The sequence below is a fragment of the Protopterus annectens genome, chromosome 10.part0, assembly GCF_019279795.1.
Source record: "Protopterus annectens isolate FY-2018-M chromosome 10.part0, PAN1.0, whole genome shotgun sequence".
Classification (NCBI taxonomy): Eukaryota; Metazoa; Chordata; order Ceratodontiformes; family Protopteridae; genus Protopterus; species Protopterus annectens.
Window position 1 is genome coordinate 544,486,499 of NC_056744.1, and position 16,545 is coordinate 544,503,043.

General features: G+C 40.9%; 1 protein-coding gene across 1 annotated transcript in view; it reads right to left on the reverse strand.

Annotated features, from left to right (window-relative positions):
• The window catches only part of LOC122813215 (4-trimethylaminobutyraldehyde dehydrogenase-like), a 306,910-nt gene that overhangs the window by 180,835 nt on the left and 109,530 nt on the right, over nucleotides 1-16,545 (reverse strand). Inside the window, exon 5 of the mRNA XM_044085401.1 lies at nucleotides 9,928-10,062. Within this exon, the coding sequence (XP_043941336.1) occupies nucleotides 9,928-10,062 (135 nt within the window). The remainder of the gene's footprint in view (nucleotides 1-9,927; nucleotides 10,063-16,545) is intronic.

Genomic DNA, 16,545 nt, shown 5'->3' on the forward strand with positions numbered 1-16,545 from the left:
CAACTTGCTGGCTCACTCTTTGCTGGATAAACTTTTGTTTATTTCCTCCTTAGCCTATTAAACATTTAAAAATGAAACAATCATGCTAGGGGACGTTAACATAAACTGGCCAGATATCTCTAAACAGTACCCATCCACCAACATTAACCTATTCAACTATATCCAGCTTATCACAAATATAACTAGACCCAGCAATAAAAATGACAAAGGCACAATCCTGGATTGTATCCTGGTTTCTGAACCCCACAAAATCTCCTCCTCCAGCATACTGTCAAACAGCATTACCATCTGCCTGCCCTTATACTATGTAAAACTAACTCAGCACTCAATAAACACCAATTTAAGCAAACCAGAGATTTATCTCATTTCTGCCCTACCACTTTTAATGAAATCCTACAAAGTATCAACTGGGCAATATTAAAATATATCCCTCGTGATGATGCTGGAATTCTTCAATTCAACATTTCTAAACAGCTTGAATAGTTTAGCTCCATTTCCGTCAAAAAAGAGTAAAAGCTAACCATGCCAGCTGACTCACTAAGCCCACAAAACAAATCATGACCGCTAGGGACAAAGTATGGAAAGCCTGGCAAAAAACATTCTGACCTCATACAATACAAACAGCTATGCAATCAAGTAAAATGACTAGTCATTAAAAACAAAAAAGAACACTTCCAAAATCTTGAAGACCAACATAAACAAAACTCAAAGAAATTTTGGGCTGCAATCAATTCTCTACTTCATCCAGGCTCAAATAATAATAATCCTTGCCCTAATCCAGATAAAACACCCACTGAGATTGCCACACTGTTTAAGTCATATTTTATAGATACTATAGCTAAACTCACCACCATCTTCCCACAAACAAACCCCAACCAAGGTGTACCATCCTCATTGCACTCCTCAACTTCCTCTCTACCTAGTTTTTCACTCTCACCTATACCAATCTCCATCACAAGAAAACTCCTTCATAAACTCAAACCTTGTACAAACGCACCTGACAACTTACCAGCGAAATTCCTACAACTACCTGCAAGCTGCATTGCCTACCCCATTAGCATTCTCCTTACTAGATCTATCCAGGAGTCCCAAGTACCACCTATTTGGAAAACATCTTAAGTTCTACCACTTCATAAAGGCAGCAGTTCTTCTGACATCTCCAATTTCCGAACCATCGCTATTCTCTCTCCCATCCCTAAAAATATTAGAAAAGTGTGTGCATATTCAACTTCTTAATCATTTGGTTTAAAACCAAATCCTACCTTCTACTCGGCACGGCATCAGGCCTGGTCACAGCACCAGCACAGCTCTCATTTCCTTTACAAACACAGTAAATAGAGCCCGTGATGCTGGTTACATTGTCTCCTCACTCTTTCTTGACCTCTCTAAGGCTTTTGATACAGTATCTCATCTCCTTCTTCTGACCAAACTCTCCAACTTAGGGTATCTCACCCCTTACTCCAAACTGGTTCTCAAATTATCTCAGCAATAGGCAACAATCCATCAAATGGCAACATTTCTTCTCACCTTTTCTTATCACAACAACAGGTGTACCCCAAGGTTCCATATTAGCCCCGCTCTTATTTAGCATACTCATTAACAACTTCCATACCACTCTTACTCAAGGCACAGTCATCCAATACGCAGATGACTCTAAAATCATGTGCACTGCCAAATCCATATCTGAGTTACAACTTCTTACCTAAAATGCCTTTGCATCAACTGAAACCTGGATGTCCAATAATCATCTCACTCTATAACCCAATAAAACTAAACTCCTAATATTCACCCCTCCCAAAAAAAACTACCCCCTTAACAGGAATGAATTCTCTGTCCATTCCCAAAATAACACTACAATTGAGGTTGTTTCAAGTACTAAACTGCTAAGTAACAGTTGACCTCCATATCCACAACAACATCCAAAAACACATAAAAATTGGGTATCCTCTACAGACACAACCATTTTCTTAACCTTGTCACTACAAAGGCTCTAGCCTCTTCCTTTCTGCTAACATTTCTATTATATGGGACCCATATCCTTACCAACATCTAGTCCTCCATGAAATCCAAACATGACTCATGCTCGGCTCAAGCTTCCATACTATCTGACTTATCTACACCTAACTACTGCACATACATTTATATATAAACCATCAAGTTCCCCTTCTCTTTCTTCTTTACTGACTCTGTATCTCCCAAACAGACCTCTTAGATCTGAAAACAAAACTGCTGCTTAAAGTTAAAAAAAAACAAATCTCTCAGCTGGTCAGATGCTTTACTCTTTTACTGTCTCAAAACAATGGAATACCCCCACCACCACCACCACCACCGTCAATCAGAACCACCAGCAATCCAGCTCTCTTCAAGAAATCCCTCAGGCAACACCTCACGACTCTCTGGCTATGCACTTGTGCCAATATAGCGCACTCTAAACCCTGGCTCCTTCCACTATACCCCATAAAGTACAGTTTTGTACCTACCATAAATGTAGATGTTCGAGTGTTCACCCTGCTGCAGTCATCACACTTGGGTTATCCTGTCATCAGGTGGTCCCGCAGTCAGCCGGAATTCCAAAGTCTTGGTCCGGCGTCGGTTGCTGTCGCCTCTTCCCTGACGTCAGTGCAACAGGGGTATATATATTGCAACCAACGCCATTTTCTTCAGTTTTTCTTGCCCCAGATGTCAGGTGCCCCCAAAAAGGTGGTCAGAATTAGTACCAAATGGAGTGAACACTGCACAAACACAAAATCCCTTCAGTTATAAGCAAATACATCAGTAAGGCATAGAAGAGATTTTGCCAGTAGATCAGAGGGGATGGAGGGAGGGTCTGACTGCAGCAGGGTGAACACTCGAACATCTATATTTATGGTAGGTACAAAACTGTACTATGTTCATCATGTTACCCTGCTGCAGTCATCACACTTGGGTTGAATCTCAAAGCTAAGGTAGGGGGGAGGTATCATAGTGGGTTAGTGGAGGCAATAAGGCCCTGCAGAACTGCAGTGGCGAAGCCCGCCCTGGACTTAGAGTAAAGAGGTAAGTGATATTGTTTGGTAAAGGTGTGTACTGAACTCCAAGTTGCAGCTTCTAAAATCTCCTTGGTTGGAACCCCCCTGAGAAAGGCTGTAGAGGTAGCTGTTGCCCTGGTAGAGTGGGATCTAATGGTAGCAGGAACTGGTTTCCCATGATGGGTATAGCAGAAACATATGTAATGACCTATCCATTTAGAAATGGTTTGCTTAGATATAGCCTTCCTTTGAGAAGCTGTAGCATAGGATACAAAGAGCTGGTCAGTTTTTCTGAAAGCCTTAGTTTTGTCCAAGTAGTAACGAAGCTGCCTGTGAATGTTCAAGGAATGCAGGAGTCTCTCACCTTTGTTCTGTGGATTAGGGAAGAAGGTGGGTAAGTGGATGGTTTGATTTAAAGCTACACTGGAAACCACCTTAGGCATAAAGGAAGGATTAGTTCGTAGAGAAACTCTGTCTTGATGAAAAATGAGGAAAGGTTCCACTGCCATTAGTGCCTGTAGCTCTGAGACTCTCCTAGCTGAAGTTATTGCTAGGAGCAGGGCAGTCTTCCATGATAGGAACTGAAGATCTGCAGAGAAAGCTGGTTCAATGGGAGATAGCGTTAGTTTTTCCAGAACAAAGTTGAGGTCCCATGTTGGTGTCGGAGCTCTCCTGGGTGGTCTAATGTTTTTTGCCCCTCTGAGGAACTGCCTTAGAAGAGGATGTGAAAATACAGGTGGATCCGTGTTGTAGTGAGCTGAAATAGCTGAAGCATGGATTTTAATTGAGGAAAAGGAAAGTCCTTTGTGCAACATCTCAGCTAAATACTGTAGAATGTGAGGCATGTGAGGCATGTGAGGCTGAATTGTGTCTTGGCCTTTAGCTTGGTTCCAGGCACAAAACCTTTTCCATTTGTCCGAATAAGCCTTCCTGGTGCTTGGCCTCCTGGCTTCCAGAATAACATCCAGAACTGCTTGTGAAAGAGGAGCTGGTTGGATGTTTACTTGATTTGCCATGCAGCCAGATTTACAGTTTTGAGCTGGCTGTGAAGAATCTGTTTGTTTTGTTGTGTGAGCAAATGGGGTATTTGAGGCAATATCCATGGTGGGCTGTGGGCCATATTTTTCAATAGCGGGTACCAGTGCTGGCGTGGCCAGTCTGGGGCTATGAGAATTAGTCGTGGTCTCTCCTTTTTGACCTTCAGAAGAACCTTTGTGAGAAGAGGTAATGGAGGGAAGGCATATGCTGTCATGTTTTTCCAACTGAAAGAGAGAGCGTCCACTTTCCAAGCTTGATGGTGAAATGTCCTTGTAAAAAATGTTGTCAGTTGGTAGTTTTGAGGACTGGCAAACAGGTCTAGGTTTGGAAGGCCCCATTTTTGAGTTATCATTGCAAATATTTGTGGATCTAGTTTCCACTCGTGGGGATCTTTGATGTTTCTGCTGAGGTCGTCTGCCAATGTGTTCTTCTGTCCTGGCAGGAAATGAGCTTGTAACTGGACTTGGTAGGCCAGAGCTGTGTTCCATAAGATCATTGCTTGCCTGCATAGAGGGTAGGAATGTGTACCCCCTTGTTTGTTTTGTGCACCACATTACTGTGGTGTTGTCCGTCTTTATTGCAAGTTGTCCTGGATGTAATAGATCCTTGAAAGCTGTCAGAGCTTTCTATACAGCTAGCATCTCTTTTTGATTTACGTGCAGATTTCTTTGATCTGCAGACCATAGGCCTTGAATGCATTGTCCTGCCATGTGTACCCCCCAGGCGTAGTCTGAAGCATCTGTTGTGATAGTCTGCCTGGCTGGGGGCAAGGTGAAAGGCTGACCCTTGTTGAGGTGACATGCCTGTGACCACCATAGAAATTCCTGTTGTAGGCAGGGAATGAGAGATATCATTGTGTCCAAGCTGTGGCTGTGTTGAGACCATACGCTTTTTAGGTACCACTGTAATTTCCTCATATGCAGCTTTGCAAATGGTATTATTAGTATGCAAGATGCCATGAAGCCCAAAGCCTGCAGAATTTTTCTTGCAGTTAATTGGGTCTTTGTTGCCATCGTCTTGAAATATTGAGTCAGTTGTAGTTGCTTGTCTGGCGTAAGATAAGCCTTCTGGGCCGTTGTATTCAAGCTGGCACCCAGTAATGTCATTTTTTGTGAGGGTACTAGTTTTGACTTCTTTTCATTTACTGTGTACCCCAGGCAGTTTAGTAGATGCTTTACAAAGGCCAGATGATGTAAGAGAATGTCTTTGCTTTCTGCTTGGATGAGGCAGTTGTCCAGGTATGGATATATTTGAATTCCTCTTTGTCTGCAGTATGCAATTACTGGTGCCAGGCATTTTGTGAAAACTCTGGGCGCAGTAGGTAAGCCAAAGGGCAGTGCAGAGAATAGGTAATGGGTTGAACCTGCAATGAAACAGAGGTATCTTCTGCAACTTTGTCTGATAGGGACATGCAGGTATGCCTCCTTGAGGTCCAACGTTACTAGCCGTGCTTCCTTGCCCAACATGGGAAGTAGCTGCTGTAGTGTTAGCATCTTGAATTTGGGTACTTGTAAGTAAGTGTTTAGAATTGAAAGGTCCAGAATTGGTCTCCAGGCATTGTCCTTTCTGGGCACTAGAAAGAGTCTTGAGTAAAATCCTTGGCCTTGCTCTCGAGTAGGTACCAGTTGAATGGCTCTCATGTCCATGAGAGCTGTAATTTGCTTTTGTGCCTCTGCCCATTGATTTTGTGGCAGGTTTGGCATTCCTCTTTTCATTGGCAAGGTGTGAAAGTGGAATCTGTATCCTCGTAAAATTATGTCTAAGACCCATTTGTCCTTTGTGACAATGTGCCAGTTGTCTGCAAAAAGTGCGAGTTTTCCCCCCAAGGGGGCTGCCAAGAGAGTATTGCTTGGCCAGATGAGGTGCAAGTCATTGAGTTTGCCTTCTGGTGGATTGAGACCTGTCTTCTCCTCCCTTCTGTGTTGTAGTGCCCCATTGGCGAGGTTTATACTGGGCTTCTGGTTGTCCTCTGCCCCTTGGGCGTCTGTATTTACCCCTCTGTGGTCTGTCAGTGGCTGGAAAGGACCAATTTTTTGTTGGCCAGTTTCTGCTGAAGCGAGGGGGCTGTACTTGTTGGAAATCTTTGACTGTCTGCATAGATTTTGCCTTATCTTCCATTTTCTTTAAAGCTTCTTCTGCTTTAACTCCAAAAAGAACATCCTGCTGTAAGGGAGCATCTAGTAGTTTTGCTTTAACATGATCAGGCAGAGTTTATTCCTTTAACCAAGCATGCCTACGTATAACAGACCCAGTGACAGCTGCTCTGCAGGAGGCCTCCAAAGAATCAAACCCACATTGTAAGGTATGTTTGCCCACCTGCTCAGTGGCGTGCAACAGATCCTGTACTTCTTTCAATTCAGATTGTTGAGGGAGAGTGGTTATTCTTTGCTTTAACTGAGAGATTAGAAATTGCTGATATTTAAGCATATGAAATTGACAATTCATTGCCCTCATAGCTAGTGTGGCTGAGGTGTAAACCTTTTTCCCCCACCTGTCTAGTGCTCTGGAATCCCTCTCAGAAGGTACTGGGTTTTTAGCCATAGATGCCTTAGGCCCCTTGGGACCCTGGGAGATAGTCTCTGGGTCAGCTACTGGGCTTTTGTAAAGAAATTTGTGGGAATCAGGCACTCTGTAGTATCTGTCAAGCTTAGCCGGAGCAGGAGTTAGAGAGTCTGGGTTGAAACTGGATTCTAAATAGACATCATCCACAATGTCCAAAACTGGTGGGATGGCAAGTGGTCTATGTTGGGGGAGTAAAAGAAACTCTCTGAGCCTTTTCTTTGAATCAGAGTAGTCTTGACCTTCCCAGTGAAAATGTTCCCTCATAGTGTGTAAAGTTTCCCCAAAGGAGTAGTCTTCAGGAGGAGAAGCTGAGGGAATAGAGTCCTCAGCATCAGAATCTTCATAAGGAGAGAAGGAATAGTCTTGGTCCCCAGAGGAGTCTGAAGAAATGGACATTTGCTCAGAGGAAGCATAATCTTCCTCTTGTCTAGGCCTTTTGTCAGGAGGGGGCTGTGAACCTTCAGCCATTTTGAGCATCTGTTTCTTAGGCATAGGGCCTTGAACAGGAGACTGAAGTGCAGTCCTTTTAGATTTAGAAGGAGTCTTCGACTTAGAAAACGTTTTAATGGTAAGAGTCATCGGTCTGAAAACGCCTTCAGAAACCGATGGCGTTTCTGTAGCACCGATGTATTTAGAAGCAAAGTCGTCGGAAGGGCCTGAAGTAAAAGGCTGCATTGGCCTTGTACATTCCGTCAAAATTTCCGTAGCGGTCTCGGGTTCCAGATCTGCGGTAGTCAGGGGCTGCGTCAGAGCCTCACTGAGGACCGGAGAACCGGAGACCGGATCAGCTGAGGCCTCGGAATCTGGCTTAGGCCTGGGCTGTCTGTTCTTATCCCTGCGTTTTTTGTGCACGCCGGTAGTCGGTTGCTCCGATGGCATGGTGTAGTTAAATTTCCTACCGAAGTAGTGTCGTGCGAAATCAAAGCGTCTTTTAATAGTACGCTTATTAAACCTAGCAAAAAAATGACAAGAAGTGACGTTGTGGTCTGGGCCTAGGCAAGGTATGCAATAAGAATGAAAATCCTTATGAGGTATTTGCTTCCCACAAGAAATACAATTGTTAACTTTTTCTGACATCGGTCTGAGGCAAGAAAAGTTTCCCCAATGGGGTACTTAGCTTTATGGAAGACTTCGGTCTGAAATTCGAATTCGAAAATCTCAGGAGTCGGCCGACCGGCACTTGCGAACTGCTTCTGCTTCGGGCACCGCACGGCAAGAAAGACAGAAGAAAATGGCATTGGTTGCAATATATATACCCCTGGCGCACTGACGTCAGGGAAGAGGCGACAGCAACCGACGCCGGATCAAGACTTTGGAATTCCGGCCGACTGTGGGACCGCCTGACGACAGGATAACCCAAGTGTGATGACTGCAGCAGGGTAACACGATGAACATCTGATTCTATTAACTACACTCGTACAACTTCTCCATCTGTCACTTACCATTAATTGATCACATGTGCAATTGCCCCACCTTTCTAATTTTTTCTGCTGCTTATTCCTACTAATCTCCAAGAGTTAACAATCGTTAAACTGATATTCTCTTTGTAGAAAGCCCATTAGTACAGTTACTGCAATGTAAATATGGATTCTGTATGTAAATACTCTGTACTCTTGTACTCATACTACCTATGTATCGTGACTGTAAAAAGTCTGCATTTGATTTGTTATGTGTGTATGTTTGTTTACTCTATGTGGAGCTTTTCTCCGCGGCCTCCCCTGAAAATGGGCTCAACAAGGCCCAGTGGACCTTTCCGGTAAACAAATGCAAATAAATAAATAAATTAATTAATAAAAATGTCATTGATCCATCCTCCCAGATAAAAAAAAAAACATATTCTTAAAACAGCTGTATAAAGCGGATGAATCTCACACCATCTTCTCAACAGTCCCTGACTCCTGGGATAAACTTGTTTCTCTTCTGTTTGGCACAGTTAATAATCATTTTCTACAAGCACTCTCTGTCCCCACTTTTTGAATACTTTTAATCTTCTGTCATAGTTTTGTCAAGAGCAGATCTTTCTGCTTATATACTTGTATCTTTACTAAAAGGTCATGCCTACTTCTCTTGGCCAGATTTGGAGGATTTACATGATGTGCCCTTTCAATTAACAAATCCTGCTAAAGAACACCAATCCAGTTGCTTATTTGAAGTTTCATAAAATTAATGCAGTCTTTTCGATCCAGTTTTTTTTGTTGATACAGCAGAAAATCTGATGTTTTCTCAGTGTGCTCTGACTTCTAAGCCTGCTTTTATTTATTTATATATCTGTATATATATAATTTATGTGTGTATTTTAAAACAGCTTTTGTTGAGATGCATCATACTCTGCTAGCTTTTCTTTGTTTTATCCTCTGATTTTTACAGTTTTATCAGTTAATCTGAATAGCTAGTTAAAGTTTCCATTTTTTCCAGCCTTTTGTTATCTGGGTGCATTTGATGTTTTTTCCCCTTTAAATTACTGGAGACAAACTCCTATATTAAAGCTGAAACCTGAACTGCTTTTTTTGAAGAAAAACTGAAAGTTTATTTCCAGCCTGAGTTTTTTTTTTCTTCTCTTTGCTGGCTGATTTTTTCTTACTTTCTCAAAATAACTTCTTTGCTGGTATCCAGGTGGTGTAATTACAGGCCAGTAACTTAATTTGCCCACATTGATAACGTTTACAGGCCTTTTTCCTCAGGTTTTACGTTTTCACACTGGGAGATCCCTAATCAACCTTCTGATTACTGTGTGCAGTCATCTTGGAAGTTCTAGGAAAAAGTTCCATTTGACAGCAGCATGTTACATCTTTACTAGAGAAAAACGATTCTGAAAAAAATTATAGTATTATTACTTTTCAGCTTAGTCTTTCAGCATTCTTTTTGTTTAAACTTCACATGAATACTCAGAAAAAAGAAAGATGTTAGTCTGACTGCAGTGGTTGGTGTGTGACATAAGTAAAGAAACACCCACAAAGTTAAAACAGTTTACTCTTTGGGGTTCAGCCTACAAGACAAGGGGGCCTAGGAAACAATGGTAAAACCACTCAAACTATAACATATCCTCTCTGTCTTTTGCTGAATATGCTTAAAATAGATAATAAATCTCTAAAATAAAACTTAAAAGAAGCAAAATGAATAAGCAACGAATAAGGCAGAGTCAATAAGCAATAGACTGAAATCTGATTCAGGAAACATTCTCTTGCATGCTGTCTGATTAATGAAGTATCATAAATACTCAAGGCTTTAAATTATCCTTGCAAATGCAGGATTCTGTTCAAAGTGTCTTACATAATTATCAAATAAATAAAGTACATCTACAAAAAAGCATAATAATTACCACAAGCCAGTGCAGGAGCTAATTTAAGGCAGGCTAACATGAAAGGAAAATTCCAGGCTCCAATCCCAACACAGACACCAAGTGGCTCTCTCCTGGTGTAAGCAAATGATCCAGCTGGGAGTTGAATATGCTGGCCTGGAAAAAACATACACACATGTTAATACAAATCAACTGCTAAACATGTCTTATCTTAATATGAACTATAACATCACTTACTGAAGAATGTTATTTTGCTTTATCTGTTGTCTTTCATCATGTTAAAGATGAAGTTATGTAAAGCTGTCAATCTTGTAGTGCCCAGAAAACTGCCAAGTGCCAGCTCCATAGCATATAGGGATAAAGCCAAGTCAACAACGTAGGTGACCCATGCTTGGTTATTGGTCTGGGCACTGAAAGACTTTATGGGAAGAGACAAACAGACAGAGAGAGAGGAATAACAAGGCAATACCTGTTTACCTATCTCAGGTGGAAAGGTTTGGTATAGATACTGGTATACAAATTTTGTGCCAGATTCCCTGATATAGATACGAAAACAATGGAGGCACTTGTTATAAGAGAGCAGGCCCTTTGAGAGTTGCAGCTCTAGTGGAAATGGGTACTAACCCTTGCATTGTCCCACTGGGCAACATTTCCTACACATTTAAGAGCATTAGGCTGGTAGAAATTGAAGGTTGTAAAGTGAAACCCCTAATCCCAACACTTCCAGCATGCTCAACCCCCAGTCCAAGGGAAATTAATGGGATCTACGATTCTTGTCTCTATGGGTTTAAATGGGTCAAAAGAGTGGCTGGGGGTCCTCAATGGCCAGAATTGGGTGGATCCAAAACAAAATTGCCAGGTAACCACACTACTAACATCAGCTACCACAAACCTATTTATCATTGCATGTCTTATGCAAGGCATACCGCTACATGTTAGAATCAAAAGAGGATTGCTACTTGCTGGTCGATCTTCTTACTGCAGGCTTACAAGACAGGCAGATGCAACCGTGGTTTTAGTTCCTTTTGGTATTTTTAGAGGAACTAAGTACCTCTAATGACAAAGTGGTATAGCTTTGTTGTTGTACAAACCCTACCAAGAAACCCACTGGTAGTCAGATGAAGAATGATGAAGTCTTTTCATACAGAATAAAGTGTTCAATAAATGTCATGGAGAATTAGCCTTGCATGGTCAGACTGTTATTATTTTTATTGGTTTTGTTGTGTTATAGTCTGGTTGGCTGTATTTAACTTTTTGTTTTATTAAATCCCTTTACTGATACAAATGCTATCCATGTTCACCTGATGCACTGTCCTCTCTGTATGATACATCAACTATCTTACATGCTTCACTTCTTTAATACTTCATTTAAAATTGTATGTATCACTATTGCTTAATAGGCCTGCAGGTTATTAACCACTGTCTCGTGAACATTAGCCTTGCATATGAATTGCCATCTTGACTGCTGCAATCATTTGTAAATATCATCTTTATTTGTAGATTCATAGAGCTTACAAGGCTCAGGCAGTTCTATATTTACACTCATAGGGCACTTCCTCCTTCTAGAAGGACAAAACAAGTCAGATCTGGGATGAATTTATAGGCACCCATTCAATTGGTTTCATTAATTTCAGTTACGTATCTTTAAGGCAAAACCTGAGAAACCAAAATATTGAATCTGTACAATTATATTCAAAAAGATAATTCTTCAAAGTTACCTTTGTTGTCAGAATTTTCATATTTTACTACCTAAGCACATGAAGTAGACACATAAAATGGATGTAACAAAAATCTAAGACAAACTATTAAAAACTGCTAAAGATATGAACTTACATTATATCTGGCAAATGCATGATGGTCATTCCTAAATACAAAATGTTATGTTTATGCATAAAATATATAATAATAAAATTAAAAAAAATCGCACAACAGAAATCCCAAAGTCCCATAATTAATTCAAAAAGTAAAACCAGATGCAGAGGTTACATATGCAGCAGTGCCTGGAAGGATAGCATTACAGGGAAATAACTCACCATACAAGTGTTGTGAGGTTCACTATCATCACAGGTGGGAGTGCCTCACCCACCCCTGCAAGATGTTACTTCCCTTTAAAGCTCACCTGGATGGCATTTATACCCTTATCAAATAGCTTACATTTGTTATTTTTATTGTATGCTTTTCTAAATTTTAAGGGATGAGTTTGTTTATTAATGTTTTTAAACTAGTTTCACTCCTTGTTTATTTATAGTAGAATATTTCACATTTTGCAATTTTAGAAGTGGCTAGGTAGTACTACTTAAATAATTTGACTGAAATATGCATGCGTGTGTAAGTGTTGGTGAGTCTTTGTCTGGTGTGACAGTCTGTGTGTGCACATGCTTGTAGTTTGAAAGCAAAATCTGCCACTGTTGTACTTATCTCACTTGCATTGTGATATTCTGTTTTGCACTTTATCACAAGGAACTCAAATTTTAAAACAGCATTATTCTGAAATGCATAAGCTGTACTTCTCTAGACAGAGCTGTGACATGGGGAGGGGGGGGGGGGGGTTGACTGGAGCCACAACACTACATACTGTACTTAATAACAATAGTGAAATAACAAACACAAAAGTAGAAGCTTTATTTATGCATTGTTTGGGAATGTTGAAACTGCCAGCGTTTGTTTAAACTTTCAAATGCTGCACACTGGCAGCTATATTAACAACTATCAGAACAGTTCTCAATATGTGGAAGCTCAAAATATTACACACAATAAATGCCTCCTCAGTCATCTTAAATATGAAATGTTCTTAGAAGAAGTCCAACAACACAGTCATTTTCTAATTGTTCTAGATCTGAAGTCCTCTGCCCAGTATTCTAAAAAAAAAAATTCTGCTCAGTTCTGAAAATTAGTCAAATGTTTTATTTGGCCTGTCGAGGCAGAAGAAGCCTTAGCCTTGGGAACACTGGGGGAACATAGACAGGAATATTCTTCTAGCCCACTGAGAGTACTTTGAGTACACACTCCACCTCTGCACTGCTGAAGGAAGCAGAACTAGGAAGTACTGCATTTTCACTCTCCTGGATGGTAAACGGGTCAACATTCAGTCAAACTCATTAAATCTAATTTTAGAATGGGTAAAGCCTGTGGGTGTAGCCATGTATTTGAAGCAAATGTCCATGCATGTAAATGTAACTTCCTTTTTTGGCAAAAGGGGTTGGAGGTTAAAATGAAAATGTACATGTTTTTTTGTTGAGTGTTTTTAAATGAAAAGACTGGGAAAAAGTGACACAGGTTGACACAAAGATGAGAAGCTACAAATTCAAATAAGATCAGCCTGCCACACATTGATATGTGCATGCGAGTTGAAAGCTGGAAACATATATTCAAAAGGCTATCATGCAGAGTAAGTGAACATAACAGCATCTTTTTTCCCCTTCCCTCCACCCTATATCATTCTGTCCAGCTATCTCAGTGCTCTTGTCCATTGCCAGGTCTACCTGCTCCTCCTTGCTTCCCTGGTAATTTTTGAGTGAATTGGACCAGCATGGATCTTAATGGCATCCAGGGGTGCAGTGCCAGCAACTGCTTCTGCTTGCTGAGAACGTTATGACCTACTCTTATTTACACCCATCTCTAAGTTCATCAGCACATCAAATGGCTACTTCACTCTGTGGATCATTCCTCCCTTCAGTGAACACTTCTGACTAATGCACCCCACACTGGATGGGCACACCCGTCCCTCCCTGCCAGTGCCTTAAATGCCTGAATGGCTAATTTAACCCAGGTCACCTGAGCCATAGTTATGGCATTATCCCTGTATGCTATGATGCTGGCAAAGTAATAGCATTTTATCAGAATGACTGCTTATCAATCACATCATGGAATGTGAATGGTGTTATAGGTAAGGACAAGAACTAAACAGCACTGCATTATATCAAGAATTGTAGAGTATAAATAACTATGTTGCAGGAAACGCACTTGGATATAAAACAGCATGTGAATTTGGCAAAAAACATACTTCAGAATGGTTATTCAACATAATATCAGGAACAAAGAAAAAAGGGGGGTAATAATACTGACTGTGAGAGGGACTCAAATAATGGTTGAAGAAGAGAAGAAAGATAACAATTGTAGATTTGTTGCAATAAGGGATTACTGGCAGCAAAGATGATTATACTGTCATATTTTTATAGTCCAACTAAAATAACTACCAAGGATATTAAGAGAATTATGGGAGAAGTAATTAGCTTCAATTAAGGAATATTACTCATGGGTGGGGGCTGGAACCGGATAAGCAATAGCAAAGATGCATCAGCAAACCTAGAAAGAAAAATATAACAAAGGAGTTTAAGAAATATATGAGAATATTTGGAATTGAAGATGTGAATTTACTAGCAGGAAACCAGACAGAACGTATGTATTATTCACTAAAGTACAAGAGCTGGATCAGTCTGGACAAAAATTATATTTCACAGGACCACTAGTGTTTAATTAAAAGCTTTGAAACACATCCAATAACTATTTCTGACCATGCACCAATAAAGACCAAGACAGACATGCAGGACAATTATGTAAGAATGAGATACTGTTACTTTCCTACTTGCGTATTAAAAGAGTGGCATTTAATATAGTAGTGGAAATGATACAAGAGTTAATGAAGACAAAAATTTCTTCAAAAGGGATACCTGAGGAATGAGATAAAATGAAAATAGAATTTAAAAAATATGGTAGAACTGAGAGACAGAGAAACAGACATGGGAAATAAGTAAGATAAGAATTATTTAAAAGGATTATAAAATATATAAAGTATTTTAGAGGAAAGGAAATCTTACAGAGTGTTAAATGAAAAAAATAATGGAGTATTTGGATATTATGCATGAATTTAGAAAGGTTGCTGTTAAAATAGTATCCAGCAGTACCACCTGCTCTCCTCCAAACAACATGGATTCTGGCCTGGGCAAAATACTTCAACAGCACTTTGGTCCCTAAGTGATGACATCCTGCTAAACTCTGATAGAGGCCCCCTTACAGGTGTCCTATTTACAGACCTGACAAAGGCATTTGACCTCACTGACCAATATCCTCTCCAAAACAAACTAATTGAAATTGTTATCAGTCCATTCGCCACTCCCTGCTTTAAAATCTTCTTCATTGACAGACATTTCAGAGTTAAAATAGGATCTTCCCCATCACAATCTGTACTGTTACCAAAGATGTAAAACAAGGATCTATTCTTGCCCACCTTCTTTTCTACATATTCATTAGCAAACTTCCTTGTGACCTCTCCTATTTCCTGCTTATTCTCTATGATGATGATACGGACATTTACCAGTCAGGTTACTCTCACACCATCATTCAGTGCCAACTCCAGTTGAACTTACATGAGCTCTACTGATGGCTCATAGGTTCATAGGTTCATACTAGGCTATCTGCCCGAGGGCATTTACAAGCCTAGCCCATAGTTTTGTGGCTTATGCCACCCCTTTAGTATGGGGAACTATACCCATTATTTTGCTGTGCCTCTGTCGAGCAGTGACACTGAGGTAATCCCTGGGGTATATCTGCGATCTCCCATCCATTGGTCAAGATTTCTCTTGAACAAGGCCAGCGAGGTGCTCTGCCTCACATATACCGGGATTTTGTTCCACAGCATAGGGAGTCTTTGGGTGATGAATCTATCCCTCCAGCACGCCCTATTAATGTCGAGGTTTAAGTCTCCGCCCTTGTGGCTCTGACGGATCTAGATTTTTGAGGTGAAGCATATTCATCAAATCTGGGTTTGACATGGCCTTGTATGTCAGGCAAAGGTCACCTCTGAGGAACTGAATAGAGCTGGAGTTCTTTCAGTCGGGCGGCATAGGACAGATTTTTGAGACCCTTTATCCTTTTGGTGAGGAACTTTTGTGGCCTCTCCAGCTGCTGCAAGTGTCGGGTCAGATACATTCTGAATGGGGCATTGTACTCAATCATTGGTTTGATGAGTGATGAGTATAGGGAGACTATGACCTCCCTTGATCTAGATGTGAATCCCTTCATGATAAGGTGGGCAATGTAGAAGGTCTTCCTAACTACTTTAGCTACATGGGTGTCGAATGACAGGCTACTGTCAACCTGGGTCCCCAGGTCCCTGATAACTTCTTCTGTGCTCAGTGGATTGCCACCTATATGGTAGCTAGGTAACCTTGTTTTTCGAAGGGTATGACTATGCATTTTTGGCATTTAACTTTAGGCCATGGCTCTGGCACCAGTTATCCGTTTCTGTGAGACCCTTCTGAAGGATATCTGTGTCAGATGTGTTTTCTGGCGCCCAGTTTGCAGTCATCTGCAAACTTTGCCAGCCATAACCCTCCTGTGTTTGCTTGTACTTCGGAAAAGTAGATGCCAAACAAGAGTGGGCCCAGGACTGAGCCCTGTGGGACACCACTTGTGACAGGCTTTGAGTTTGACATGGCGCCAGCAACTCTGACCCTGTGGGTTCTGTCACTCAGCCAGTTTGCAACCCATCTTGTGATGTATGGGTTAACATTTAAGCTGATGAGTTTTTCAATGATACCCGAGTGGGGTATTGTATCAAAGGCCTTCGCCAGATCGAGGTAGGCTGTATGGACTGCCTTTCCTCATCAATGGCTTTGGTGACTGTTTGAAAAGTCAACC